This window comes from Synchiropus splendidus, chromosome 8, assembly GCF_027744825.2.
Source record: "Synchiropus splendidus isolate RoL2022-P1 chromosome 8, RoL_Sspl_1.0, whole genome shotgun sequence".
Lineage (NCBI taxonomy): Eukaryota > Metazoa > Chordata > Actinopteri > Syngnathiformes > Callionymidae > Synchiropus > Synchiropus splendidus.
Window position 1 is genome coordinate 23,209,201 of NC_071341.1, and position 24,987 is coordinate 23,234,187.

General features: G+C 43.0%; 1 protein-coding gene and 1 long non-coding RNA gene across 3 annotated transcripts in view; one reads left to right on the plus strand and one right to left on the minus strand.

Moving 5' to 3' along the window:
- rsrc1 (arginine/serine-rich coiled-coil 1) overlaps positions 1 to 24,987 on the plus strand; it is a 172,146-nt gene that overhangs the window by 129,494 nt on the left and 17,665 nt on the right. For both annotated transcript variants that reach the window (XM_053872032.1, XM_053872033.1), the window contains exon 10: positions 20,999 to 21,070. In XM_053872032.1, the coding sequence (XP_053728007.1) occupies positions 20,999 to 21,070 (72 nt within the window). The remainder of the gene's footprint in view (positions 1 to 20,998; positions 21,071 to 24,987) is intronic.
- LOC128763341 (uncharacterized) lies at positions 21,009 to 23,436 on the minus strand. The gene is made up of 3 exons (XR_008415636.1): positions 23,122 to 23,436; positions 21,846 to 22,079; positions 21,009 to 21,773 (listed from the first exon to the last, which is right to left on the minus strand). It is a non-coding gene; the product is annotated as an uncharacterized LOC128763341 (long non-coding RNA).

The following is a 24,987-nucleotide window of genomic DNA, read 5'->3' on the forward strand; positions in this document are numbered from 1 at the left end:
TGCAATTTAAAAGTAATTGAACTTATTTATTTCAATGAACAGGTGATAAAAGAAAACTCATCTCATTTTTTAGATGAAATGAATGAATGGTGGCAACATTTGACATTACGCCAGGGAAATGAGCGGAAGGTCTGCCCTCCCTGAGTGCCTTTATGTCAAATTATGTTGCTTTGATTATAAATAGCATCCAATACACTGTGTTCCGAATAAATACATTTGTGTTTTGTTGAGTTTTTGGCCTTCAGAATTATTTAAAGAATCCGTATTTGTTGTTGCCAATGACTGGTTTGGATGACAGTGCCTTTACGTTAGGATGACAGCTATATCCACATAAACTCAGACAAGAAGAGATTCAGACTTGAATCTGCGTTTTTTTCTTCTATGGAACCTTTCAAATAGCATCTGTTGAGTTCTTAAAAGGGACCGCTCCGTGTATGTTGGGATTCAAACTGAATCCTTCTCTTGCACACCCCCTACTTCTTCCGTAGCCCTTGTGTCAGTTTTTTGAGACACATGGCGATATCGTTCCCTCCTCCCTCACTTCCTCCTCCTCTGTCTCGCCTCTCAACTTGTACAAATTTCCATAACAGAAAAAGAATATTTTTAATTTGCTGCTTCCCATAATTTTGCAACATATGGCATAAACGATTTTGATGCAAATGTATGTGCTAATTATTTGCAGACGTGCCTTAAGCAGGGCAGCCATTGAAGTAGAATGAAAGCAAATTTGCAATCACCTTAAATTTGGCTAAGAATCTACTCTTAAGTAAACTTTGCTAAGTAATTTAATTACACTGGACTACTGGCAGACTCCAGGGTTTTTTTAAGGAGGAGGAGAAGATGGAAACTGCAAGGATAACAGAGATGAAAAGGGTGAAGTGGTGGCCTTCAAATGAATATTGCCAACTGTATGAATAAGTTCATGGCTGCTGAAGATTTCCTGGGGACGTGTTCAAGTATTTTGGAATGGATATATTAATTGAAATGTAGTTTTCGTAGCTTCTTAACTCCGTAGTATAAATGTATTTAATGTTTCACAATAGCATCATTTTTAGCGAGAACATAACATTCCATGCTAAAGTGATGCTGCGCCACCACAGGGGGTGTTTCTGCCGGGGACTGGCCGAGTGCATCGTAATGGTCTTCCTTCAGAGAAGACCTCCTTGACTCACATTAGTTTGTCAGTACTCAAGAGCTGTCAAAACTGTAGCAATGCTGAGTGAACAACAACACATTTGTCACTGTAGTCACATAAGTTGTAGATTACTTGTTGTGTTTATAAAGTAAAAGTTTTTTTTGGTTTGTGTGTTTTTGCAAGTTCTGAACGGAACAGGGCACATGAACACCACCAATCTGTTCCTTGTCGCATGATCTTTTCCCCGACAAGTTGAATGAAGTACCTTCCTTACTTTGCTTAGTTTGCTCACAGACTTCAAATGAAATTTGAAGAAAAGTCTTTGGCAACATTTTCTACTTTGTCAGCTTTCATTCACAATGGCAGTTGAAGTTAAAATCAGTACAGTTTACAATGACTAGGTATGGGTACTGTGGGTATCAGCACTGATCGGATTCCTCAGTACCACTGAGTTCCATTTTACATAAAATCAAACAGTACCATGTTTCTGCGGCTGAACGCATCCATGTGACTGTGAGGGAGCGGAAGAGACGTCAACACGCCATCACGTCATGATGTTGGTAGCCACATGTCAATATCTCCATTTTGCATGTTAGCATGGAGCAGCGACACTTTTTACCTACATTCTGTTGCGTAGCAGTTGTCGTTCTCTGTATATACGATAGATGTGAGTCAGTTGGAACCCAAAGTCCCCGTTAATTAGACAGGGCGCTGTGTCACCGGAGAAAGCGGGGACCGTATCAGTTCAAACGGTTTGATCCATCATCGTACTTCTAAACAGATTTTGCAATCCAAAATGTTGCCCTAATCGATTGTTTTAACTGATGCGGTGCGCAGGTCTGATGATGACAAATTCAATTTAGCAGTGCAGTCCTCTGATCAGACTCATTCAAAGTTCTGAACAAGTGCATAACTTTTTACAACTTTTTACACTGTTAAAAGTCATAGGTGGATGCACTGTTTACTCGTGCTGCCTGGCTGCCTCTACAAAACCGAAACCCTCTGGTCATTTGATATGACTGGACTGTATGATCAAAAAACACATTGCCTTCTTTTTGATCCGAGCAGCCGAAGGGAGTTGTATCATCGTCTTCATTATTAGTATTAGCTGATCCATAGTACAAGTTTATGTGTTTCTGTTCCACTAGCTGCCGCTTTTATAACAAGCTCAGCAACTGATATCAATTTAAGATTCAACAAACAAGTCAGGCTTTGCCACCACGTCCGTCCGACAGTGGTTTCAAAAGGAGTCCTATTTTCAGCTTTCCATGGTGGCAGTCTGTCCGTGTCTGATGGAGTTGAACCACCGTGTCTCTTTGGGCTACACAGACCCGCACAAGAAAGCAGGGATCAGATGAATTGAAGTCATAAAAACCCCTTTGTTTTAGTTTGTATTGGACCATTCATCATCACTTTATTCAATACGCAGCTGTAATTGTGCCATCCCAAACCATCACTAATGGCCGTGTTCGTCTGTGTTTGCTTTGTTGATGGAAATGAATGAAATTAGGATAAACAACCGCCGAGTCGCATGTAATCAAGCTCTGATTAATGTACAAGCATTTCAGCACCGTTTCTCATTCCACAACACCTGATATCTTTCCCATAAACAAATTGTGTTTGTCTAAATGAAGAAATTAAATGACGCATTTGATGAGTTTATGATTGACCCGGTCTGGCTGGTGGCTCATTATTCTCTGTCTGTTGAGGCCAAGAGGTATTTGACTAATGCTCTGTCACTCCCCACATGAGGATTTATCACCGCCTTTGATTAATGGCAGCCGAACAGCATTTTAATAATTTTATGATTGTGGTTTCTGGCAGCCTGGTGAGACGGAGGCAGGCGAGGAGCAAGATGGAGCGCAGAGAGAGAGAGATGGAAAGCGACAGAGAGCCCTCACCCTAGATGAAATATTTCACGCCATTGTTAACTGAGCAGATCGAGGCATGATTACGCGTGTTATAAACATTCTCATGAATCATCTGCATCTGCATCAGAAGAATTTTATGCAAATGGTGAATTATTTTTTTCCCCTCCTCGTCATTAATATAGTTTTTGGAAATGGGAAACTCTTCTTTGCAACATAAGTAACCTAAGTGGTGGCCATCGCCCAGGCACTGAGCGTCTGAGGTTTTCATCTGTGCATAGTTGAGTTCACTTGTAAAATGTGACTGTATCAACTCGCATTTAAGACTCAGGCAGAGGTGCTTGTGCTCTGACGTCTTTGTCCTCTGTGAGCGTTGGGATAGCCTCCCGGGTCAGTCACATCCACGAACCTCATTGCTTCTCACCCTCTTCAACTCAACTTGCCACATACCTCTGTTGATGTCTGAGCTGTTGAAATGTCTATTTTCAGCCACAGTTCATATTCATGTTGGTCCTGCTGTCTGAATTTAGAGCTGCTTTTTGCACATTTGTTGACAGATCGCATTGCCTGGGAGTTGCTGTGTACCGACTGCAGTGGTTTAGCGCCGTGTGTTTTTCCTCTCATACCACGAGCCATCCAAAGTGATTGTTAGTTTGAATTAGAACAGTTTGGGTCATTTTTCTCCAAACTTGCAGACAAAGGAAAAAGTGCAGCAGGGCTGATAAACATTTAGACACCTGTCATCTCCAATTTCGCGTTCCAAGACTCCAGAACAGATGGAAGTAATGAGTTGTTTCAAACTTCTAATGGGGTCGAAATTGTGTGTAGATCGCCGTCTTCCCCTGCTCAACTGTCAATATAAACTCCTGTTTCCTTCCATTTCAGACTGGTGCGAACTCTGCACAGCATCATGGGTTCAAATAATTAATGAGGTTGACGCTTATCACTGTAATAGACGTTGAAATACATATTATTATATTATGGTTGATATTTGCTTTTTTTGCTTTACAACCAATGGAGGTTCTTAAATTTCTCAATATAAATAAATAATGAGAGTGATTAAATACAATCACAAAAGCTTGTATTGAACCTATTTCTACTTTAATGTTAGGACCAGGAAAAGATGATTACATTCGTGGTTTATTGTAGGTCCATCTGGACTCAAGGTTTTGAAGGAACCAGCATTCACTTTGATGGAGCCCAGCTGCATACGGAAGTATGAAATAAAAAAATAAAAAAACAAAAGCAAGAAAACTTTGACTCTCTAAAAATAGGTCAAAATTATTGTGACAAAATGTTTCATAAAAAAACAGGATGATGGTTGCCAGGTTAACCCACTAGACCCTTGAAGCTGTCGTCACTCGTGGTTTAGAACACTGCACTCTGATCCCAGTTGTCCGAGATCCAAAAGTCCAGTTCAGGGACCTTAGCTTTCCCAGTGAGTCAGTACAATTCTCAGTCTCAGTACAAGTCATATAAGTTGTTTCATTGATTTGTTTATATGTTTGTGCCTTTATAAATTCATCTGCTATGAGTTTCATGGCGGAGGTCTGTGGTTTGTTGCTCATATGTCATGCACTTCAGTATGAAGACCAGAACGTTCTTCTGTCCTATTAGGATTGGAATTCCGTCTGAAGCTGTTTACCTCCAAGTGCTGGCTTGGAGTTTGTAGCAGTCTTTAAGATTGGTGTTGATAGTTTACACTGGAGCTCAATTCATTCTGACTGAATTGTTAACTTCCCCACACGATCCGCACCAGCACTCCAGAGGAGAGCAGAGTAATGAACTGGTTTATATTTCCACTATTGGCCACGTCTGGATCGACCTGGCTAATTTGTACATCAAACATTAAGAGGCATTTTCATAACAGACCTTGACCATGCTTGTCTCCAAGACCAGGGTCCAGGCCTGCCTGTTTAGTGAGAAATAAATATCCAAAAGTGCATTACTTTGCTTTCATCTTTCCCTGCAGAGAGAGAATTAATGGTCCTTTAATTTCCCTTCTTTCCTCTCCTCATATATTGTCATTCTTCAGGTATTTCTTGTCTCACTGTGTTTCCCTCAGTCGCTCTCCCTCATATACACAGACAAGGCCTTTTTCCTGGCTGCTACATCTGCGAGGCACATGCTCAGTTTATGTACATTGGTGAGAGTGTGTTTGAAGCATGAATTAGTAAGTGTTGGCTTAAAAGAAAGATGTCCAGACCCATATCTGCTGATGGTGAAAATGTGTTTTTCTGTCTCAAACATTAAACATTACCAGAGGCAAGTCTGTCTTTCTTATGATTCAGGACCTCTCAAGAGCCAGTAGAACTATCAGAAGATCGTCCAAGCGGTGATCTCCATCGTAGTACCTGATGTGGTCTTGTCCAATAAATGCTCTTTGAAAACCTCTCTATCTTTGGTTTTAGGTAACTACAGGTCATGTTTCTTGTCCAAGCTTGTTCCATACCATTTAGCCATCAGCACCTGGATAACCAAAGATGATATTAAACATCCTGCTTTCATTTTAGATTCCTTTTCGTTCAAATCCAGAGGGAAACAGAAACTTCTGTGCTTTACAAATGCTGAGGCACATTTACACATGCACATTTGTTTCTCTCTTATTTTCATTGCTTCATGAATGCTTAGTGTTGATGGTCATTTCTGAGTGTCAAATTGCTTTTCCTGACCTTCAACTTCGCTCCTCCACAAAAAAAAAAAAGTTAACAATTAAAAGTAATTGCCCGTCAATGAGAATATTGACTGACTTCGTATGGACTTTCTTTGCTTGGTTTCTTGCTCCCCTGTTGGGCAGTTGGTGCTCTCACAGTCAAGGATGCAGCAGCCACGTTCAAGGCAATAGGTTGAGTGGACAGCAATTGAAAAAGATCTCTCAATATTTAGAGGTGCTGTGATTCGATTTAAAAATGCAGAAAGGTGGTACTGCCTCATGATGTACTTTGTCAGCTTTGTCTGAGCTGAGGAAGAGAAGGTGCAGCAGAACCGGGCTCAGAGACCCCCTCAGTAACAGCCAACTTGTACGCCAATTGATCATGAACAACACACACCTGCAGAACATCTTCGTCTATCGGTGATGGAGCGCAATCATATCCAACACCAGCTCAGCTCTAAATCCTTTTTAGATTGTCACATTCCTCCGAATCCTAACTTAATATGAAGAATTGTACCAAACCTGCAGTGACCTTTGACATTGAGTTGATAGAGTTTGTGTATCCACCAAGTCCTCACTACATCTTCAGTTCATTGGTTCAGCCACAGAGAGAGGATGAATTGCAACAGAGCCAGATTGACATTTGATAACAAAAGGATCTTCAATTTTTACAAAATGAATCGCCGGTTTGAACAGTAGGAGCGGTTTGGGGGAGTCCAAGTGTTGTGTACTGCGAGGGTGTCTGGAGATCAGGGCTAATCGCTGGGATCAGCTGTAGTGAATAGACTAGTCATTATTCTGAATTGGCCAGGATATGTGGATGTATGGTGGGAAACGAGAGTTTAAATCCCTCAGCCAGCATTGTCGGGACTTCTATACAAGCTGGCTTTGCTCCTGACACACACACACACACTCACTTACCCACGGAGTGTGAGGACAGGGATGAACATTGATGATAAAGGTATAATCCCAACTCTCATACACAAACATACACAGGCCATTAAACCCAATGGATTACAGTTTGGGGAATTACAGAAGGGATTTCTGTTGTCTCTCGTTCTGTCTTGCTTCCTCCTCTTCTGTCTATACCTCCTCTGCTTTCACTGTCCTCGCTTGTCAACATCCCCACTTGGCCCAGGCTGCCAATCCACAGCTTTGATGAGGCAGTGTCAGCTATTTGTTTGGCCAAGAACAAACACATCTCTGAATAGAAATGTTGTATGTGAGACAGATGGAGAATCTAAACTACAGGGGGGAAAAAAATGGCCATTCTGGCAAGTGACAATATTGAGAAATAATCTACCACCTTCTTGTTCTCTTCCCTTCTGTTGTTCGTCTCACAGGTCTCACATTTGCTTTCTCTCGCTCTCCCTCAAATCTCAACTCTGTCTCTCAGCCTTTATCTCTTGAGCGCAGACTGTGCCAATGTGGGCTTGCAGCTGATTACCGTTGTAATCACCCACATTTTAGATGATCTGATAGGAGAAAAGACAGACAAATCATCTTAGCTCAACTCCAATCCTCTGAACTCCTTCTCTTCAGGATGGTGACCGACGACGACTATATTTGTGTCCTAGAATCTTTCTCCCCCAAGAAAGGAAACAATAGCTCTGCAAGCCCATTCTTTCAGCATCCACTGCTCATTTCTGTTTAATGTAAGCCCCGGATTTGCTGGTGTAAGTAGATTTGGCCACAATGAAAGTACAACCAGAGTTGATGTTGTTAACTTTGTGGTAAGTGGCACCGTGCTGCGTATTTGAAGCGCTGAGTCCGTAACTTGCTCCTCCTGCTGGGATCAGTGGGCCATTTCCCCCTTTTTCAGGATGTGATATTGCTTTAATACGAATCATGAATCCAACCCAGGCCTTACCTTCAGCCCTGGACACGTTTGTTTTAGCCTTCAAACACTACATGCGTTGACGTAGGCCTGACAGCACGGCAGTCATAACAACAACCCAAATTAGCTTTCCTGCTCCAGCCTGCTTCTTATCTGCTCCACATTTGGGGCTTGCTGCCGGACACATGCACGCACACGGCTAATCGCTTTCCTGATGCTCTTTAAGGCTGTTATTGCATGTTTGTTGTTAAAAGTCTTGTCAACACGAATTATAGGGCTGTCTTCATCCATAGACAACTCCCAGAAGCTCACCCCTGTCATTTCATGGGTGTGGAGGGTTGGCCTCCACGCTGCATTGTAACAAAGACAAAGCCTTCTGAAAGCAAGGGCCTGTGAGTGCATGCGTTTACCAATGCTTGTCCTGTATTTATGAAGGTGGTTGCAATGGCTCTAATGGAGCTGTCTTTAGTGTGTTCATTGTGTTTCCCTTTGGTCAAATCTATGAAATCTGCTTGAACTTGGACCTGCTGTTACTTGTAAATCAGTCATTTGGCAAGTCTCATTGACAGACGCAAACCGCGATGCTGCGGAGTCTCTGGGTAGTTATTTTTGTCATTGTCACATGCCAGTCATGAAGGTTTGTTCAAAATTAAAATGTAAATACACAGTACAATAAATCATTTAGTGGTTTTTGAAGTGAATCTCACAACGTTATTCTTGAGTTCCAAACAATGTTGAGTTATTTTGTAGTATTCAATCCCCCTGCCCTTTGACACCTCACTTAGAAATGACCCTTGTGTCATTGCTCACAATTAGTCTTGTCTTTCATGAACTTTTCTGTCTTTGAACTGAGACAGTCCTGCAGGGTAAGGTCTCCTAATGGTCTCCCAGTCCTAAATTACCACCACCCTCTCCCAAAACTTCTGCCATCACTGTGTTTTCTCTCCAGATTTTGTATGTCAAAAGTTGACTTCCAGAATCTCTCTTGTGGGTTTCGTGTCAAGTGACCCGTCTTTCTTGTTGCAACTCAAATTAGGAAACCTGATAAGCCTCTCTGCCTACAAACACTTGAGGGTTGGAAGCGACCAATCCACCCTGCTGTCCAACATGTACTGATCCACTTGAGGAGAGTTGAGTCAAGAAGCTCACCAAGTTCTCATTAAACAAGCGGTTGTTCTTATTGCATTAATGAAAACAACGGGGGAGATGTAATGGGGTTTAAGTGTGAAGCACATTTGGGTAGATTGTGTAATACCGCATGTGGGTGTGAGGAGGGGTGCAGCGAGACTAAGCAGGCCGAGCAACACAGAGGGCAAGTGGGCGGCATTGTGCAGCGAAAACAAAAGGCAAAAGTTGGCAAACGGATGCCTCCATCGAAAAGCCTCCATCCAAACTTGCCGCCTAATTACTGACACATATTGTCACGGAGGAGGAATCCTCACAAAACCAGGATAAAGATTAATTCCATGCCTCATCCTCTTCGCTGTGAAACGCACAGTAATAAATCCTGTAAATTGAAATAGAAGAAAAAACAAGCATGAAGATGGAGGCATGAGGGAGCTGATGGATAAAGCAGCCCAAACTTAATGGTGAAAACAGAGCTACTAAGGCTTCTTTTATGCCACCAATCCTTTCTCTCTTGCACAAGCGATGGATTTGTCTTCACATGTTTGTTACTCTCCTTACCCTCGCCTCCCCTTGGCAAGTGTGAGATGAAATAGAAAGTCTTGGGGAAACACCAGGTCACTGAAGTTTTAGGTTGGAACAGCAGTAGGGACGATGGAGGGGCTGAACTCATACGCATGTCAAAGCTGCCACAAATTAGAAAAAAGAAAGCGTGAGTGAATGGAATTATGTTTAGCATGAGCCTTTATTTTCTAATTCTAATTCAAGAAGCATCATATTTCGGTGAGTAGGAACAGGGTAATAATGAGTTGCCACTGACCTTCATTTTTTGGGAAACAATCATGTTTTGGGAATAAAATTGACACTTAACTGCTGTCTTGGTTCTGTTCATTTCTATTTAGTCATTAGTTTTGTCCAGCGGAATGGTGTTTGTTCCCATCATTGAGGTTGAGTTACCGTCACCATTTCATCACAGTGTAAAGGACTAACTTGGAACCACAGGAGTGTTGCCCTGGGCTGATGACGTCAAACCGCACCCATCTTTATGCCGGACCAGCAAACTAACTGCTCCACCCAAATTAATATTTCATCAGGTTTAGAACTCAACATGTGGTTCATCTTTTCCCCCCTTTAACCACTAATCAATTTTAAAGTCCTCCCCGCCTGCTCCAATAAATGGCTTCTTAATATCGCCACGTATGCTTCAGTCGCTCGTCCCAGTCACTTGATTCAATATTCCCACCACGCGTATGAGGATGTTGTTATTTTGGCTGATCCTCGTGATCGCAGTTCGTCGGAGCTAATTCACTTCATCCACAGACTGGGAATTGCTCTTGTTTATTTCTGCTGCATGGCTCATTCACCTGTAATTCTATCAAACTTTTCTCATCTTGGGTTTAATAGGTAATTGCTAACAGCTTGATGGAGCTGATTTCTTCATGAAGGTCTTGCGGATTTTGCTGTGCTTTTCACTTTGTGAAACTGTGTCAAATACCTTAAAACTTTCGAATCATGTTAATTATGCATGGCGTTTACTGGGGGTGTGTATTACAGTGTAAAATGTGATCTCTACTACAGTCAGGTTGCCTTTTCTAAAATATGTTTTACGATCACATGACCCGTCTTGACCCGTGCTTTCACTTGAAAAATGGAACAAATGTGTTTAATGAAGTGTAAGTGATGTAATTATTTTGTTCTTTTGCCAGGGCGAGTTATTACAGCTCTGTTATCAAGTGGCTGATATGCTGCTAATACACATATGAATATGAGTATGTGTAGTAATATACGTTCACTGATCTGAAGTTTAACCCTCATAATTTATCATTTGTTATTTCAGAATTTAGTCTGAGATTGGTTTGGCTTTCAGTTACTCAATAGCTATGAAGGTGGTTGCCGTTTCTAGAGCCTGGTGGCCCTTCAAATAAGAACTACAGGACTGTATGGCTCCAGCTTTAGGCATTTGCTTTGGAGAATGTGTCTGTCCACCAGTTCTCGTGGATCTTCAGCCATATCAGGCTATTCTTGAGCGTGAGGTTGGTCAGCCTGGACATGTCACCCTTCCACTTCAAGGCCCTCGGCTTTAACCCTCGGGCTCTGCAGGGGACGATCATCTGTGAATAGGAACAGCATATCATATAGTTTCTGTGGTTTTTAAAAAAAGCTTCTCTGGAAATCACTGGACTTGCTGAATGAAGGCTAGTGGACGAGCTAAAATTGTCGTAATATTTGCTTATCTTGCTGATGAAACTTTTCTTGACTCATCTTGTCCTGCACCGTCACTCACCATCTCAAACTTGGTCTGTATTAAGTCCCGCCCACCCGGCCTCATCGTACCTTGACAAGGCAATGTTTCATGTTGCTGCCCCATGGTCTCATTCTTCCTGGAATAAATTACATTCTGTTACACGACATTTATGCTGTCAGCTAAAAAATGGACACCTAACCAATTCAAAGATGATATTTTACCTCACCGGGCCGCTTGGGCCGGTAGCGAGGCTGTTCCCAGCGTGTCCCGGCTCGGCTTGGAATGAAATAGCTTGTCCATAATCTCTGTGCTGGCATGTTAATTTTCAAGTCAAAGGGGCAGCCCCCTTTTCATCACTGCAGAGTCTGTGGAATATTCAGCACGCTGCAGATGTTCATGAATAATGTCTGTGGCCAAACCCCTGGCTGAGGCTGCGGGGAGGAGGGATGGAGGGATAAAGGGGGTGTGAGATGGTGGGGTGGTGTAGTGGGCCAGATGAATTACACGTAGGGGGGATCTGACAGGCGGCGTGGAGCTTTGTGATCATTCCAAAGTTCTAATAATCTCTCTCACCTTCTCCATCTCCCCAGTAATGAAAGAGAATAGGTGATTGCACCCCGGGCTATGTTCACCGCGTAATGACTCCTCCAAAGGCACAGAGCCGCCAAGGAAAAATGAACTTTGAATGAGGAGTGAATTGGCTCTGACAGAGTGATAGACCGTGACACAGATTCTGTAGCAAAACAGACGTAGCGCTAATTGATTATCAATATTTTAAGCAAAGTGATGAAAATAAGTATTAAGAGATGAGAAGGAAGGAAGGCAGACGGGTGGGCTGCTATCGAGGAGGGGCCGTCATTGGTGGGACCTCTATCCCCATCTCACCCTGTCCCACCCGCTCAGCTTCCTTCACTCATTTCACTGTGGCATTCATTCAGAATTTCCCCGCACTTGTGTTTTCTTTGTTGTACACCTTTTTAATCTGCTTTCAAATCCTTCCCCTGGTCGTCAGACTCTCTCACAGATTCACATCCCGGTTTCCACCTCATTATATGAAGTTTTTCCCCTAAGTCCCGTAGTGTTTACCAGTTTGTTTACGTTCAAATAAACGGGCCAAGATATTAATGTGTGTAGACATATGGACAGCCCTGGGTACAGATAAAGAAATGCACGCCGCGTCGCTGACTAAGCGCTAGACACATTAACACACTTGAAGGCAGGGCGGCAGAAGCATTCAAAGGCAGTGGTACGCTGCTACTGGCACACACAGAGGCTCACACTGACACAAAGAGACAAATAAAAGATGAAATGAAGACAGATGTGCAACGCAGATGTCAAGACAAACTGATCCCGACAATCGGCCAAATCCGTGAGATGTGAAATGTACGTGTTTCTTGGCGAGTATCACACGTATATGTGGCTCGTCATCCGTGAAGTCCGCACTACAGAGAGCCGGCCGAGGAGCTGCTGAGACCACCAAGTTTGAGCGGCTTCTATTCGGAGACGTGTGTTTGTTGAGCCCTATTGACGGTGCCAGTGTCCTGGCTCTCCTGCTTTTCTTTTCTAAGTGGCCGCCCTTCTCCAGCTCGTTGTGACATTATTGTGTCTAGCGGCTCGAGTTTACCTTTCATGTGCGGGGGTCCTAATAGACTTGCTTCGATCTCCCCCACTGACACCACCACTACACAATCATGAGACACGCACTCAGTGGTTTGCCATCACAATGGCATCCAACAGGCTTCCCGCGGCCTAATCTGAGCCCATTCTGCACCATTCAACTGTGTGCGCAAGGGCCGTCACCCTCAAATAAATGAGCACTTATATACACCTACAGAGACGGTCAGACGTGTTTCCATGGTTTAAACACATATCAACCGCTTTTTCTCAATTAATTACTATTTCCCTTTCACTAATGACTAGTTTGTATTGTGGCCAAACGTAAGGCTCAAGGGCCAAATCCATCCCACCGAGTCGTCTTATGTGGCCCACCATAACTTAAAATATATATATAGCTGGATTGAAACTAATTTCATTACTTATTTAAAGTTCAACAACAACGGGATCACTAACACTACCCGGTGATGTCATGGCCTATGAGATTGTGAATGTCACATGAGAATGCACATGGGACATTAACAGACCTAAGCATGTGTTTGGGTTATGAGGCAGAGTTGGGCCACTAGCTTCCCTCTTGTCTGTAGTTCTCTATGTTGCGTGGCCTGTCTTTTAAATGTTCCCCAACCCTCCTTTATAAGGAACAGCACCAACAGGCATGCGTGCTGGTAGGCCGGATTTTAAGCCTGCACTTTGAAAAAGCTCCACAAATCCAAGTAAGCGTCTCACCGCAGAGACTTAGCAACCGGTGCCTGAACACAGTCGGATGAGAAGACACACAGCGAAACATCAGAGTCAGGCAACAGCTGGCGGCGGGATCTCAGATTTTTGTGGCAATTGATGTAGTGGAATAAACACCAGTTGAAGGGTGAACATGTGACCTTATGTTCTCTCTTGATGTGACATTTTTTTGGCTTTAGTCATCGTTCATCTATTAAACGATTGCCAAATGTATTCATTTATATGGTGGTGACTGCACTTTTTTTTTTAGATACTGTTGAGTACGGGATGAGCTTGCATGTTTCCTTTATTATTGGTCATTGATGCTAATACCAAAATTCGTAAAATCACATTCGATCAATTGTATTCGCTTGCTTAACATGAGGGGCCACACAGATATGTTTCGCCTGAGAAATGCAACAATCAGTTCTTTTTGTGGACTTGCGTGTGTAAAATTGAAATGGCATTTACACACACTCACACACTTTGCAGATGGAGGAATCAGAGCAGGCTGGTGTGTGATAAGTGGTGTCACCAAACCACCCATCGCAGTATTCGGTGTCCTGCCTTATTCACTTCATATAGAGGACTGAGCGCCACACTGGCCTCGGCAGTGTTGTGAATTTGTTTCAAGCCTATGTTGACAGGTGAATGTTCTGCGTTGAAGCTTGTGCCAGAAGACGTTTACCATGATAAAAACGGTGAAACTGTTATGTCATGTGAACAGAAGTGTGACCCTGGGAAAAGGGTTTTCTTAAAGGCTTATTAAACAATGAAATAAATATGGTTTGTACTCGTAATTGCCGGCATGGAGGCTTCCGAAGTGTAACCCCTTGATCATCAAAATATTCATGTGCTGCTTACCAATCAGTTTTACAAATGAATTGAGATTTTTGTCTGAAGTTTGAAACAGATGAGCTGTTGAGTCGACTAAAATCCTACCTGTCAGGGTTTATAACAAGCATTGAAACTCCTTGTTCAAGGTGTGAGGAAAAAAAAAAAAGAAAAAGTAAGGCCAAGAAAAGGACAGTGGCGTGTGGTGACATGACAAGGTTGAAGTTGAGGGTGAGAAGTCATTCCGCGGCCCCAGGATGCTTAATATTTCACTGTGTGATCCCTGCATTATGGATTTGGTCTGATTGCTCTCTCAAGACCTGCCATGTGCACTCGTCTTAGTCCAGAGGAACTTCAAGACTGCCTTTATTCAGCTGCATGCGAGAAAGCCTTTCCATGATACTAACTAATATACCATGTAATGAACTATACTTTTTCAATATAGATTTTAAAGGCTGAACTCTGTTTGACCTTGTGGCAGCATTATTAAGGCTTTGTTGAGAGCCTCTCCCTCAGGGTTGTGTGTGTGTGTGTGTGTGTGTGTGTGTGTGTGTGTGTGTGTGTGTGTGTGTGTGTGTGTGTGTGTGTGTGTGTGTGTGTGTGTGTGTGTGTGTGTGTGTGTGTGTGTGTGTGTGTGTGTGTGTGTGTGTGTGTGTGTGTGTGTGTGTGTGTGTGTGTGTGTGTGTGTGTGTGTGTGCGCGCGCGTGCGCGCGCGCGCGTGCGTGCGTGCGTGCGTGCGTGTCTGTGTTCCTCAGGTGTGTTAGTGTGTGAGCGTGCAGCCGATGGCGGTGCACAGTCCTTGAAACTTCCCTCTCTGATCTGCTCGACTGCTGGAGGCCTCCTTTGCACCCCACTTTCTCTGGTGTTCCTCTCCCTGGCCCAGGGTCATGGGCCTCCATCTCAGAGGACTCAGCAGTGGACTTAAGCCTCAGAGTCGGGGGAATGACTGTCAGTATAAAGGGCTGGTCTCGGTATCAGACCTCAACCACCCACATGTGTTGTGAAGACTCCACTGCCCAATCGATTTGTTCGTCTTATCGATATGCCTGCTTTCTTTGGGCCTCATATTCAATGACCACCAGTTAGTCAAAATGAGAATAGCTTGTTTACTGTGTAGACCAGAATAAATCTGCAACTTTGCTTATTGCAATATGTGGCTCAACCTTTTAATTTGTTTTTTAAGAACAGTTTGCCTGCAGAAAAAAATGACTGTCCACCCCTCGTAGTACAGCTTCATGAATTAGCTGCATGAGTTGAAACTTTCATCGGAGGAAGATTTGAAAATACATGTTGAACCCTTACCGTACTGTCCTTCACATCAGGCAACATTTCTAATATAGTGCTGGAACTGTAACCTCTGAAACCACCACATGATTTGATGCTCCTCAAGCTAAAAGTAGTCACTGCTTGAAAGTATTTTTGAAAATGCCAGTAATTATTGTTTGTTCATACACAGAGTACCATGTTTTTAATGATGAATAAAAAATGATGACTGAATGAACTGCATTTCCCAAATTATTTAAAGTGGCTCAATGTGCACGGGTAAAACCATGATTTTAATTTCTTTTATTCAAAGTATCCCATGCAGAATCACTGTTGGCAGACTGGTGCTTCACATTCATCTGATCTGTGTCATGTGCCACCTAGTGGTCACTGCGATTTCTGCCCTGATTTTTTGAAACAAACATTGCACCTAAATAAATGTATGTAGGGTCTAGACATTGAATAAATGATCTTGTCTGATAGATGCATCTGTTTTGCCATACTTGATTCAGGGGATTTGGAGAAAGGATTTTGTCAGTTTCAATTATGAATTCATTGCATTTGTTTTGTTATGGATTCAAATGTAGCCCTGACAGAGCTTTTCCTTATTTGCTCTGAATACTGTTGACCAGTGACTTACATTGCACCTTCTTTCACCTCAGTTAGACATGTTTCTTTTGATACCCATTTCGAAGCTGGTAGGACAATAAAATGGACCAGTAAAGGGAATTGTTCTGTAGAATTTATGCATAGAGCTTATTTTAACAGCCAGATATATGGTGTATTTGAAGTGTAAATTTAGCTATGTTTGAGCAAAATGAGTGCCTTACGCTCAGCTTGTGGGTTTAGCATTGTTACTTACATTACTGTTTTTATTTCCCAGTTGTCAGTCTCATTTTCATTTTGTGTTGTTCTGTTTAAAGCTCTGAGTGTTTTTATTTATGACTATTTTTCATTGTCATTTGTGTGCACCTGCCCATCTGTCCACCGTCAAATATAAGTTGTGCTTGCTTTTTTTTTTTCCGTCCTGTCTCTCTGACATTTAGTGTTGGTCCGAGTCCTGCCTGCCGAGGCTCACTGTAAAGTGCTCAACTTATTGAAAGGGACATTTTTCCAATGTTTCGCCGCTGCCTCTAATATTCTGTTTGTCATTGGCGGTATGGCTGATTTATCACACCTCTTCTCCCGCTGACATTCAGATTCGCTTTGATTGGTGGTTGGATGGAATGACACGTCTGCTCGTCACACACCGAACCCTAAATTGTTCAAGCGAGATGGCCGCCCTCAAAAAGCCAAGGCCATCTGCAGGTTAATGCCATAAAAGGAAAGGTCAACAGCTTGAATCACATGTCCCAGCTGAAAGTTCGTATAAAGCAAAAGCCTAAATGGTTCCTCGCTGCTTCACAGGGATCACTTCCTTCTGCGGTGTGAATATAGGGAGGAACATGCACCCAGAATTCCTCAAATTGACGCTGGTACTTGGGTGCACACAAGCCCAGAGTCTGACTCCTGCACTGACCTCTGTCTTCAGCGTGCTGGTTTGTGAGCCTTCTATTGAGTGTATCGAGCAACGTGGGCAGACAGCTGTTCTTATGTTTTCGCTCACCTCGCGAACTTTATAATATGATCGCCTTTTTTATTTCTAATACTTACTGTACTGGGCCTCAGGCTCGAGCAACCACACTCTCCTGTGTTAAATAACATCTCTCCTCCTTTTTTTTTCCCACCCTCCATTCGTGTTTTTCTGCCTCCAATCTGCGGCTAATAACTCTATAACTCACCTCAGCCTTACATTTAATTGCTTATCAGTGTGTAAACGCATTAACCCTGTGTTGTATCTGCCTCGGTGCCGTCCCCAGGGCCCGACAAGCCTCTCCGACTGCCGTGCCTTACATCCGATGAATAGTCCGTCTCTGTGCTGTAATAGGGAATCAGCATCGTCGCAGCAAGCATTGGCGGCGTGTAAGAGATAAATCAGATTGGGGGTCTTGCTTTGCCAGTTTATTGAATCTAAATTGTGTGCGCGCTTGGCCCCCGCCAGCCCTACACGGCCCATCCATCTCCCGGCTGATAATGGAGCGGGCCCGATTCCACCTGGTGGGAGCATTATTACATTTCCCCTCTAACGAGACCCGGCTAATCCTGCCAAGAGAAGACAGGAGAAAAGAGAGAAGTGGGTAAAGAGAAGAGGAGACAAGTGAAAAGAGAAAAGAAAGGAGACAGAGGAGAAGAGATGGAAGAGGAGATTTGGAATCTAAAAAAATCAAACATCCTGGCAGACTGCCGCTCCCTCCCACTCTCTCTCTTTCACTTTCTTCCTCTGGATCCTGGTGCATAAAACATCTTCTAGTGGCATCAGAGCTACATGGCCCCTGGGCCCCTGAGCTGCAATTACACTCATAATCACAATGTGATTTCTCTGACAACCCCCCGCACCCGCTCCTCGCTGCCATCCCTCCTCCTCCCTTCCTCCCCTGCAGCCAGCGCCGAACGAAGTCTAAATGAAGTGAAAGAGTCCTTCTTCAACCGGCCGTTTATTACCGGCCGTAGAGGAAGTCGGTGGAGGAATTATTCGGTAATAAATTGAATCCACTTATCGACCACGAAGGAACCCGTTTTAGTGCATTTCTCGACGCCTTTTAAGGTGGTGTATAGGATTCCAATATGAACTGCAGGTAGGGGAAGGGATCGACATCACACGAGAGTAGTACAAGCCAGTATATGTTTTAATGCTTGACAGTACTCATATTGGTCTAGATCATCTGCCTGCTGCAGATGAGGAGCCAGTCGATGAAGAACGTGATGAAAAATGGCATGAGAACTTTCAGCTGTTTTTCCAGTTTAAACTTCCATTTGTGATGAAACTTCTCAGTTCTTTAGCCAGTGTTTCAGGTTTCCTCTCACTGAATTATGAGGGACAGATTTGTGCGCAGGGATGCTCTCTCATCGTGCCTCCGTCAGAACTTCTTTTGTTCTTCTGAGGTTCTTAGACATGGATGAGGTCAGTCACAAATATGAAATGACATGCCTAAATCCACACTTACTCCCAATTTCACTTTCATTGTTTATAGTATTGTATTACAAGATTCTAATTGTATTTTACAGATATTTAAAGAAATGCAGTGTACAGTGGAATGTGTCGATATTTTTTTTTCTATTTTACCTTTCCCTTTATTGATGTAATTAAATCGCATCCCTGTCTCACTGCTCAGGCTGACTTTCATTGTTTTGAGGGGGCAGGAGCCCCATGAGGCAGAGCACTGATGAGCGATGGATAAACAGTTTGATTTGCTGCTATTGCCCCCAGGCACAGTGTACTGGAGAGATGAGCAAGAGGAGGAAGAGAAAGCATAAAAACAAGGAGGGGTAGGAGAGGGCAAAACACAAGGAGAGCGCAGAGGATAAGAGAGAGCGCTTTGGAGGGGGGATAAAGGGATGGAGTTGGAGGATAAACATGCGTACAAACAGCAGCGACAAATCGCTGGCGTTGTTTGTGTGGCGGCGTCTCTTACCTCGGCTTGTTTCTCCAAGCCGTCAGTTCTTCCTTTTTCCTACACCGCTCCCGTCTATCTGCGTTGCTCTTTTTCTTCCTGTCTCCATCTTATGTTTCCCCTCCCGCTTCAGCGCTACTCCAATACCTGCCTCTTGATCGCCCCCAGCAAAGTGTGGAAAAACAGTTCGCTTAGATGCACTCTTCAAAAAAGAATCAAAAAATAAATACATATACAGATGTTTCACACAAATATCAATTGTTCCGGCAGACAACAACGAGAGATGCGTGATGTGTCAAACAGACGTGACTATCTTTGTATTTTCCTCATAGTGACGAGTCAACGTTTGATTGTATTTTCGTTACAAACAATTACGATTTTTGCTGCATTATTTATGGTTAAAAAAATCATTCGCCGCCAGTCAGTGTCCTCTAACTTAACCTGTATTATTTTTTAGGTACTGCGGACATGTAGTAATGGTCGTTTTCTTTCACCTTGTTAAAGTTGCTCAATAATTTGTATGATGTTCGGTGTGGTGATGCATCAATAATGCTGTTACACAACGTTGATGCCAAACACACTTTTGGCATCAATGCTCGAGACAATGTTGTGTTGCAATACGGAAGCAGGGGATGGGGTCGGTTTGGGGTGACAGGGTCGCTGCTTCAGCATGTTGCAAGCGACACTTATCACATGATATTTGTCGTTACATGTTGTCACAAAGTTGTTACATGTCTGTTACATTTTGTGCGAATGTGGCTCAGCAGTGGGATTTCTGTATCCATAAAAAAATTTTAAAAAATCAATATTATTTTGCTCAACGTTTTCAAAGGTCTTGAGGTGAGCTGAAAGTAAATCTCTCTAGTAAAACATTTATGCACTTCATAATGTGCCGCAAGACACCATATCCCAAAAATTGGCCTCATGAAAAACCAAAGTCAATTCTTGGATAAATACATCACATCCCTAAAATAAAATCAGCTGTGATAAATACAATGATTTAGTCATGACTAAGGAGTCTACGTCTGTTTATTCGCTATTCCCACACACATAAACAAGTGCTCACATACTTGCCGAGGGAGGTAAAGGAAGGTTCGCTCATCCATGTAGAGTCATTGTTAGTTAAGATGCGTAACCTCCAGACTTAACCAGCCGTAACAGCAGTGTGACGGCTTCTTTGTCTACGCCAATTACTGAACAAAAACAGCAGAGCAGTCGCAGAGAGACGAGCATCACCCGTGGCCTCCTGCATCTAAACGCACGTATACAACCGTGCATGCGTAATGTTTTTATGTAACACAGTTTGTAGCAATAAGACACACATCATCTCAAGTGCTGAAGCAAACTGCATTCGGACTCCCACAACTGTGCCCTAACACAAACATTCCTTATGCGCTCTCAAACGTACACCCACTCTCTTATTGTGTCAACTTCCCCAAAACAGTTTCTTCTCTTTCGCCCCTTCCTCCTCGCCTGCGCACACTCTTTATCCGTTTTCCTTCTCTGTTTTTTTTTCTCCCTTCTCAAAGTTTAAACTCATTAAGCGTAATGATATTGGAGACTCAATTTTACATAGCTCACTCATCAAGCAGTGAAATAGCAATAAAGGCGAATGGCTCCACCGAGGCCCTAACGCTGCAAAATAAATGATGCGCCGCGACGGAAATGTAATTAATTTACAGGCAGTATTGATAGTCCTGCCATACACGGCATTATATTTTTTAATGCGGCTTAACATCTTGATTATTCAAGGGGAATGGCGGAGGAGAAGGGGAGCTGAGACAACAGTGCTTATGTTTAGCGATGCTTTAACGCCCTGATGACTGTTTCCTCCTGCAGACTCGCTTTCTCTTAAGCTTTTCATTATCGCGAGACAGTAAACACCTCTTAGGAAGTCTTTGGCTTAAACATGAGCTGGAAGATAAAGGGTGACTGTGCACCAGTGGGAGGAAAAAGTAGTACAGATTTGGGTTTGTGATCTCGGTACTTATTCACATCACTACAACTTGATGTCATTTTTACACAGCGTTCATTCAAAACAATGTAGACATATATCAAGCACCAATTGATGTGCACTTTTATTTCGTCTTTTTACAGCAATGCTGGGGTGACAGGTCTCTACACTAAAGAAAAGATTCCATGATATGTTCCTCGAGGTTGAATGTTTTATTTTATTTTTAACTTGTGTTTTTTTTTTTTTTCTTTTTCCTCAGCAAAGACAGATGAAGTGCTGAAGGCCACAGTTGCAAAGAGGGAAGAGGAGGCCCGACAGAAGTTAGAGGAAGGTAAGCTGGCACTTTTTAATGCACATTAAAAAAAAAAGACACACTTTTGAGCAAGAGGTGAAGAGTAATATCCTTGGCTGCGTCATGGTCATTATTATTTGCTGTTAAAATTAAGAATATTGACGCAATATCTGTTGGCGTTAATAAGAGTTTTAAACATGCTGGTCATGGTCCTTCAGCCTAGACTGGAATCAGCCCCTGACCTTGAATGTAAAAGACTGAAGAAGATAAATATCTTTTTCTTTTTTTTGTCCTTGTGCGCCGGCTAAAGCTTGTTGAGTGAAAGTATTGTTCTGGCAAAGTGTTTTTGTTGCCTTCTCCTTCGCTCTGTTCACATAAAGCCGTGTGCCAGTGTGACCTTTAAAGTTGCTGACCTTTTAGCCAAATGAAAGTCCAGCCATCAGAACTAATTAGCCTCACACTCTGACGTTTGTCTCCCGCCCTGATGAGTATATTTTCTTCTCTGCGTCTTCTGTAATTGCCACTTCCATTTTTTGTCTCAATATATTACAATAACAAAGTTGCTTTTCAGTCAAAAGGATCAGTTTCCTTGGCCTTTTCATCCTCTCTGAAACAGGCTTCCAGTGAACATGGCTTCAAGTCAATTAGGCAAAGTTCACACTGCAGGTTGCCTCTTGTAGAATCAGTCGAATCCTCTGCCCCTCAGCTCAAAGACTCTTCATGCTCTGCTCAAGCCGTCCTGCTGTGTATGGAAGAAAGTACGTTTGATTGTGGTGCAGAATGGAGCAGTCCAGCATGCTGTGCAGGTACTGACCCTGAGGAGCGTCCACATGAATCTGTGTCGCTCTGCTGACTTTACAGGGACGACGTTGCTCAGCACACACACACACACACACACACACACACATCTCCCGCACTTCACTGAGCAGAGTCAACCATCTCCATGCTCCTCTGCCCTTCCTCCCAGCACGAGCAGATAGTCGGAGGTGGTCCACTGCTGCTACTAAACAGCAGATCAGGAGGGGTCTTTTTATTCCCTCAGGGCCTGCTGGAGATCACCAGAAGAAGAAAGTTTGCACTTGAACTGCTAAGTTGAGTGAAATGAGAAACCTTTGAATAGAATGAAGGAGAGAAGTGAATCCACCACCACCTACACTCTTCCTTCATAAATAGACCCACACTGTGGTAGTTTAGCAATCATCACTGATTCATGTGGACGCTGTGATATGGCAGCTATTATTGGAGCGCACCGTGGCGGGTTTTCTGTGCGAGGGGAGGTTTTGTTATCAGGGTTTACTGCCACGGAGCAGATCAATAACGAGCCCTGTGGTCATCAGTTAACAAAGTAGGCTCCACTTAAAAGACGTGTTTTGCTCTGTGCTTCGGTTCCGCCAAATGATGCTGCTGGGTGGGGAAAGACGCATTTGATATGAAGGTTGTCTGTTGCTTGCATTCTTTATGCTAATATCATTACAGTACAGTTCACATCTACGTTGCCACAGGTCTTGTGTTTGTGCAGAAGACAAAGTAAAAACTCACACATGCTTGTATTGGGGAACACATATTACCATCAATAAAATAAGCACTTTCTTATTTACTGTTCATCTTAGTTAATACTGTGTTGTTCAGAGCAAGCTTTCAGTGACCATTCAAGGGTAAAATATGCTCAGGCCTGACTCTAAGCAGTACTTTATTGGGATTATTTACTGGATATTAAGCTTCTAATACTCATATGAATGAGTTATTGTGTTCCACAATCTAAAGTGTAACCCAAAAATTGTGATCTACCACTAAATTATTTATCAGATGTTGGCGTTTTAGCTCTACATCACTTTTACTCACTGTACTGCATCAAAAATTCAATGTAGTTCAAACTATTTGACATAAAATCTCGTTTGTAGTGCAGTCGGTTACAGTTCCGTCCAACAAAATGATGTGATGGATTCGACTGCAGTCTGAAGATGATATTCCTGCCCTGAATACGACTCTGTCCTCATTACCTCAAACTACCACCAGATTGGGAGATCATATATTTTAATGAGACATATAAAAGCTCTTTAACCCATATCATTAGGGCAATATATACCTACCGTTTGCTCTTTTGCCAGTTAAACGAAAGGACTGTTTCCCTTATTAAACCATGTGTAGGACAGGTCATGAGGTGGGTGTGTACCTGCCTGCCTGTGTGTGTGTGTGTGTTGGCGTTCTGGAATTATATGACCATTAAATATTCAGCTGCAAGCCCGCTCGCCACCCTCCTCACTTCCTCGACCCAGCATCCATTAGCGCCTCATCACTGTTTAACTAGCTCTGTTGTCAATCACTGGCCTGAGACAGAGAATGTGACTTTACTCCAAGTCTCCATCACCAAGACTGTAGATACGTCCCATCACCTTCCTCACACCTCAGATCAGTAGCGCCGCAGTCACTATTGAAATACGGCCGCACGAGTTAACGTTACTTTTAAGTCAGGCTTTCGTTTGTCACTTCTGTGTTTTCCCTTGGTGACTTTGATGTTGCTTTCTGGCTTGTCTGTTAACCTTTCTATTACTGTGTACAAATACCTGCAATATGTCACGGTAATAAGTCTAAAGTGACGCCAACTGATGTTGTCTTTGAAAACTTTGAAGTATTTTATGCATTTTCAATGAGACACTTCACTTTGATATTCTGTTTTTCCACCATTTTTTAGCTGGTTTGGTAGGACGCAGCAGCCTGTGTAATGTTCTCACACATTTTAGTCAGACTTGGATTAGAAATAGCCCTTGACTCATGTTCTGACTTAAACTGAAGCACGCACTGCAACACTGCTGTCTCTTCATCTCGCTACCTCTGAGGGAGCTGCTTCAGATTGACTCACTCTGAATCATGAGAAACTTGTTCTATTACAGCGATCAGCGTTCAGGAATTATTATACTGAGAAGTAGAGGTGCGAATATATTGATACGGAAATACTTTGACCACCGATATAATCACATATATAATGTCCTTCAAATAATCCATATTTTAGCAGAGTTGGAAGTGAAATATAGAAATTAAAAACGCTTTGTTCCTCATGCTTTCAGTGTCTTGCCAAAGAACAAAAAAATCCATGCAACCTTAGTTCAATGTCACAGTTGCTCATCTGGTTTGCGTTTTGGCACTGAGCGCTACTGTAATGACGGCACACAAAACACAGGTCCTCTCTGCTCTCAGAATGTGTTCTTGATGGGCTGAACCTTTGAGGAGTTTCAGTTGTTTTAAATGTGCATGTCAGAAGGGGTTGTCAGCAACCGGACTGCCAGGGTTTGCTTTTTCGAGAATACCTGTACGTGGTTGGTCGTGAAGTGACTGTATTGTTATTCACTCTTATCTTCCACGACTTACAGTGTAGAGTCAACACGTACTTTCTTCTGACGGACATCACCTTGAAATATGACAGGATACTTAGTGAAAATGGAAAAGCAGATCTAGCCGTGCCAGGACTGCAGCGTCTGTGTGCCTGAACACCGCTTTGCTCAAATTATGGCTGATCCAACGAAGACAAACACGATGGCATCAACAAGATGACAAGCTGTTGCTCTCACCAAGCAACTCCATTGTAGCTCAAATTCATCTTTTGCATCCCTGCATCCAGTAGCAGCAGCGTAGGTGTGTGCGTTCATAATAACCGATGCGATCACTTTTCTAATTGAAAATAAAAAGCCATTTGCACATAAGTTCCTGTGTCGTCCTAAAATCACGTCCCTCCAGTCGCGGCCTTCCTTGGTTGCAATAAAAGGCAGGAAATGAGAGCCAAGTGAGAGTGGAGGCTTGGACATTGACGCTTAATGTAATCTGCCTTGAAATCAAATTATTTGACCTGGAAAGCCGAACAATACAAAACTCCTGCCGGGCTGCTGTTAAATATTTAGCACGTGCCTGTCATGAATACAAATGGTGCGCAAATTAGAATCTACAGGCGCGTGACCCCCACA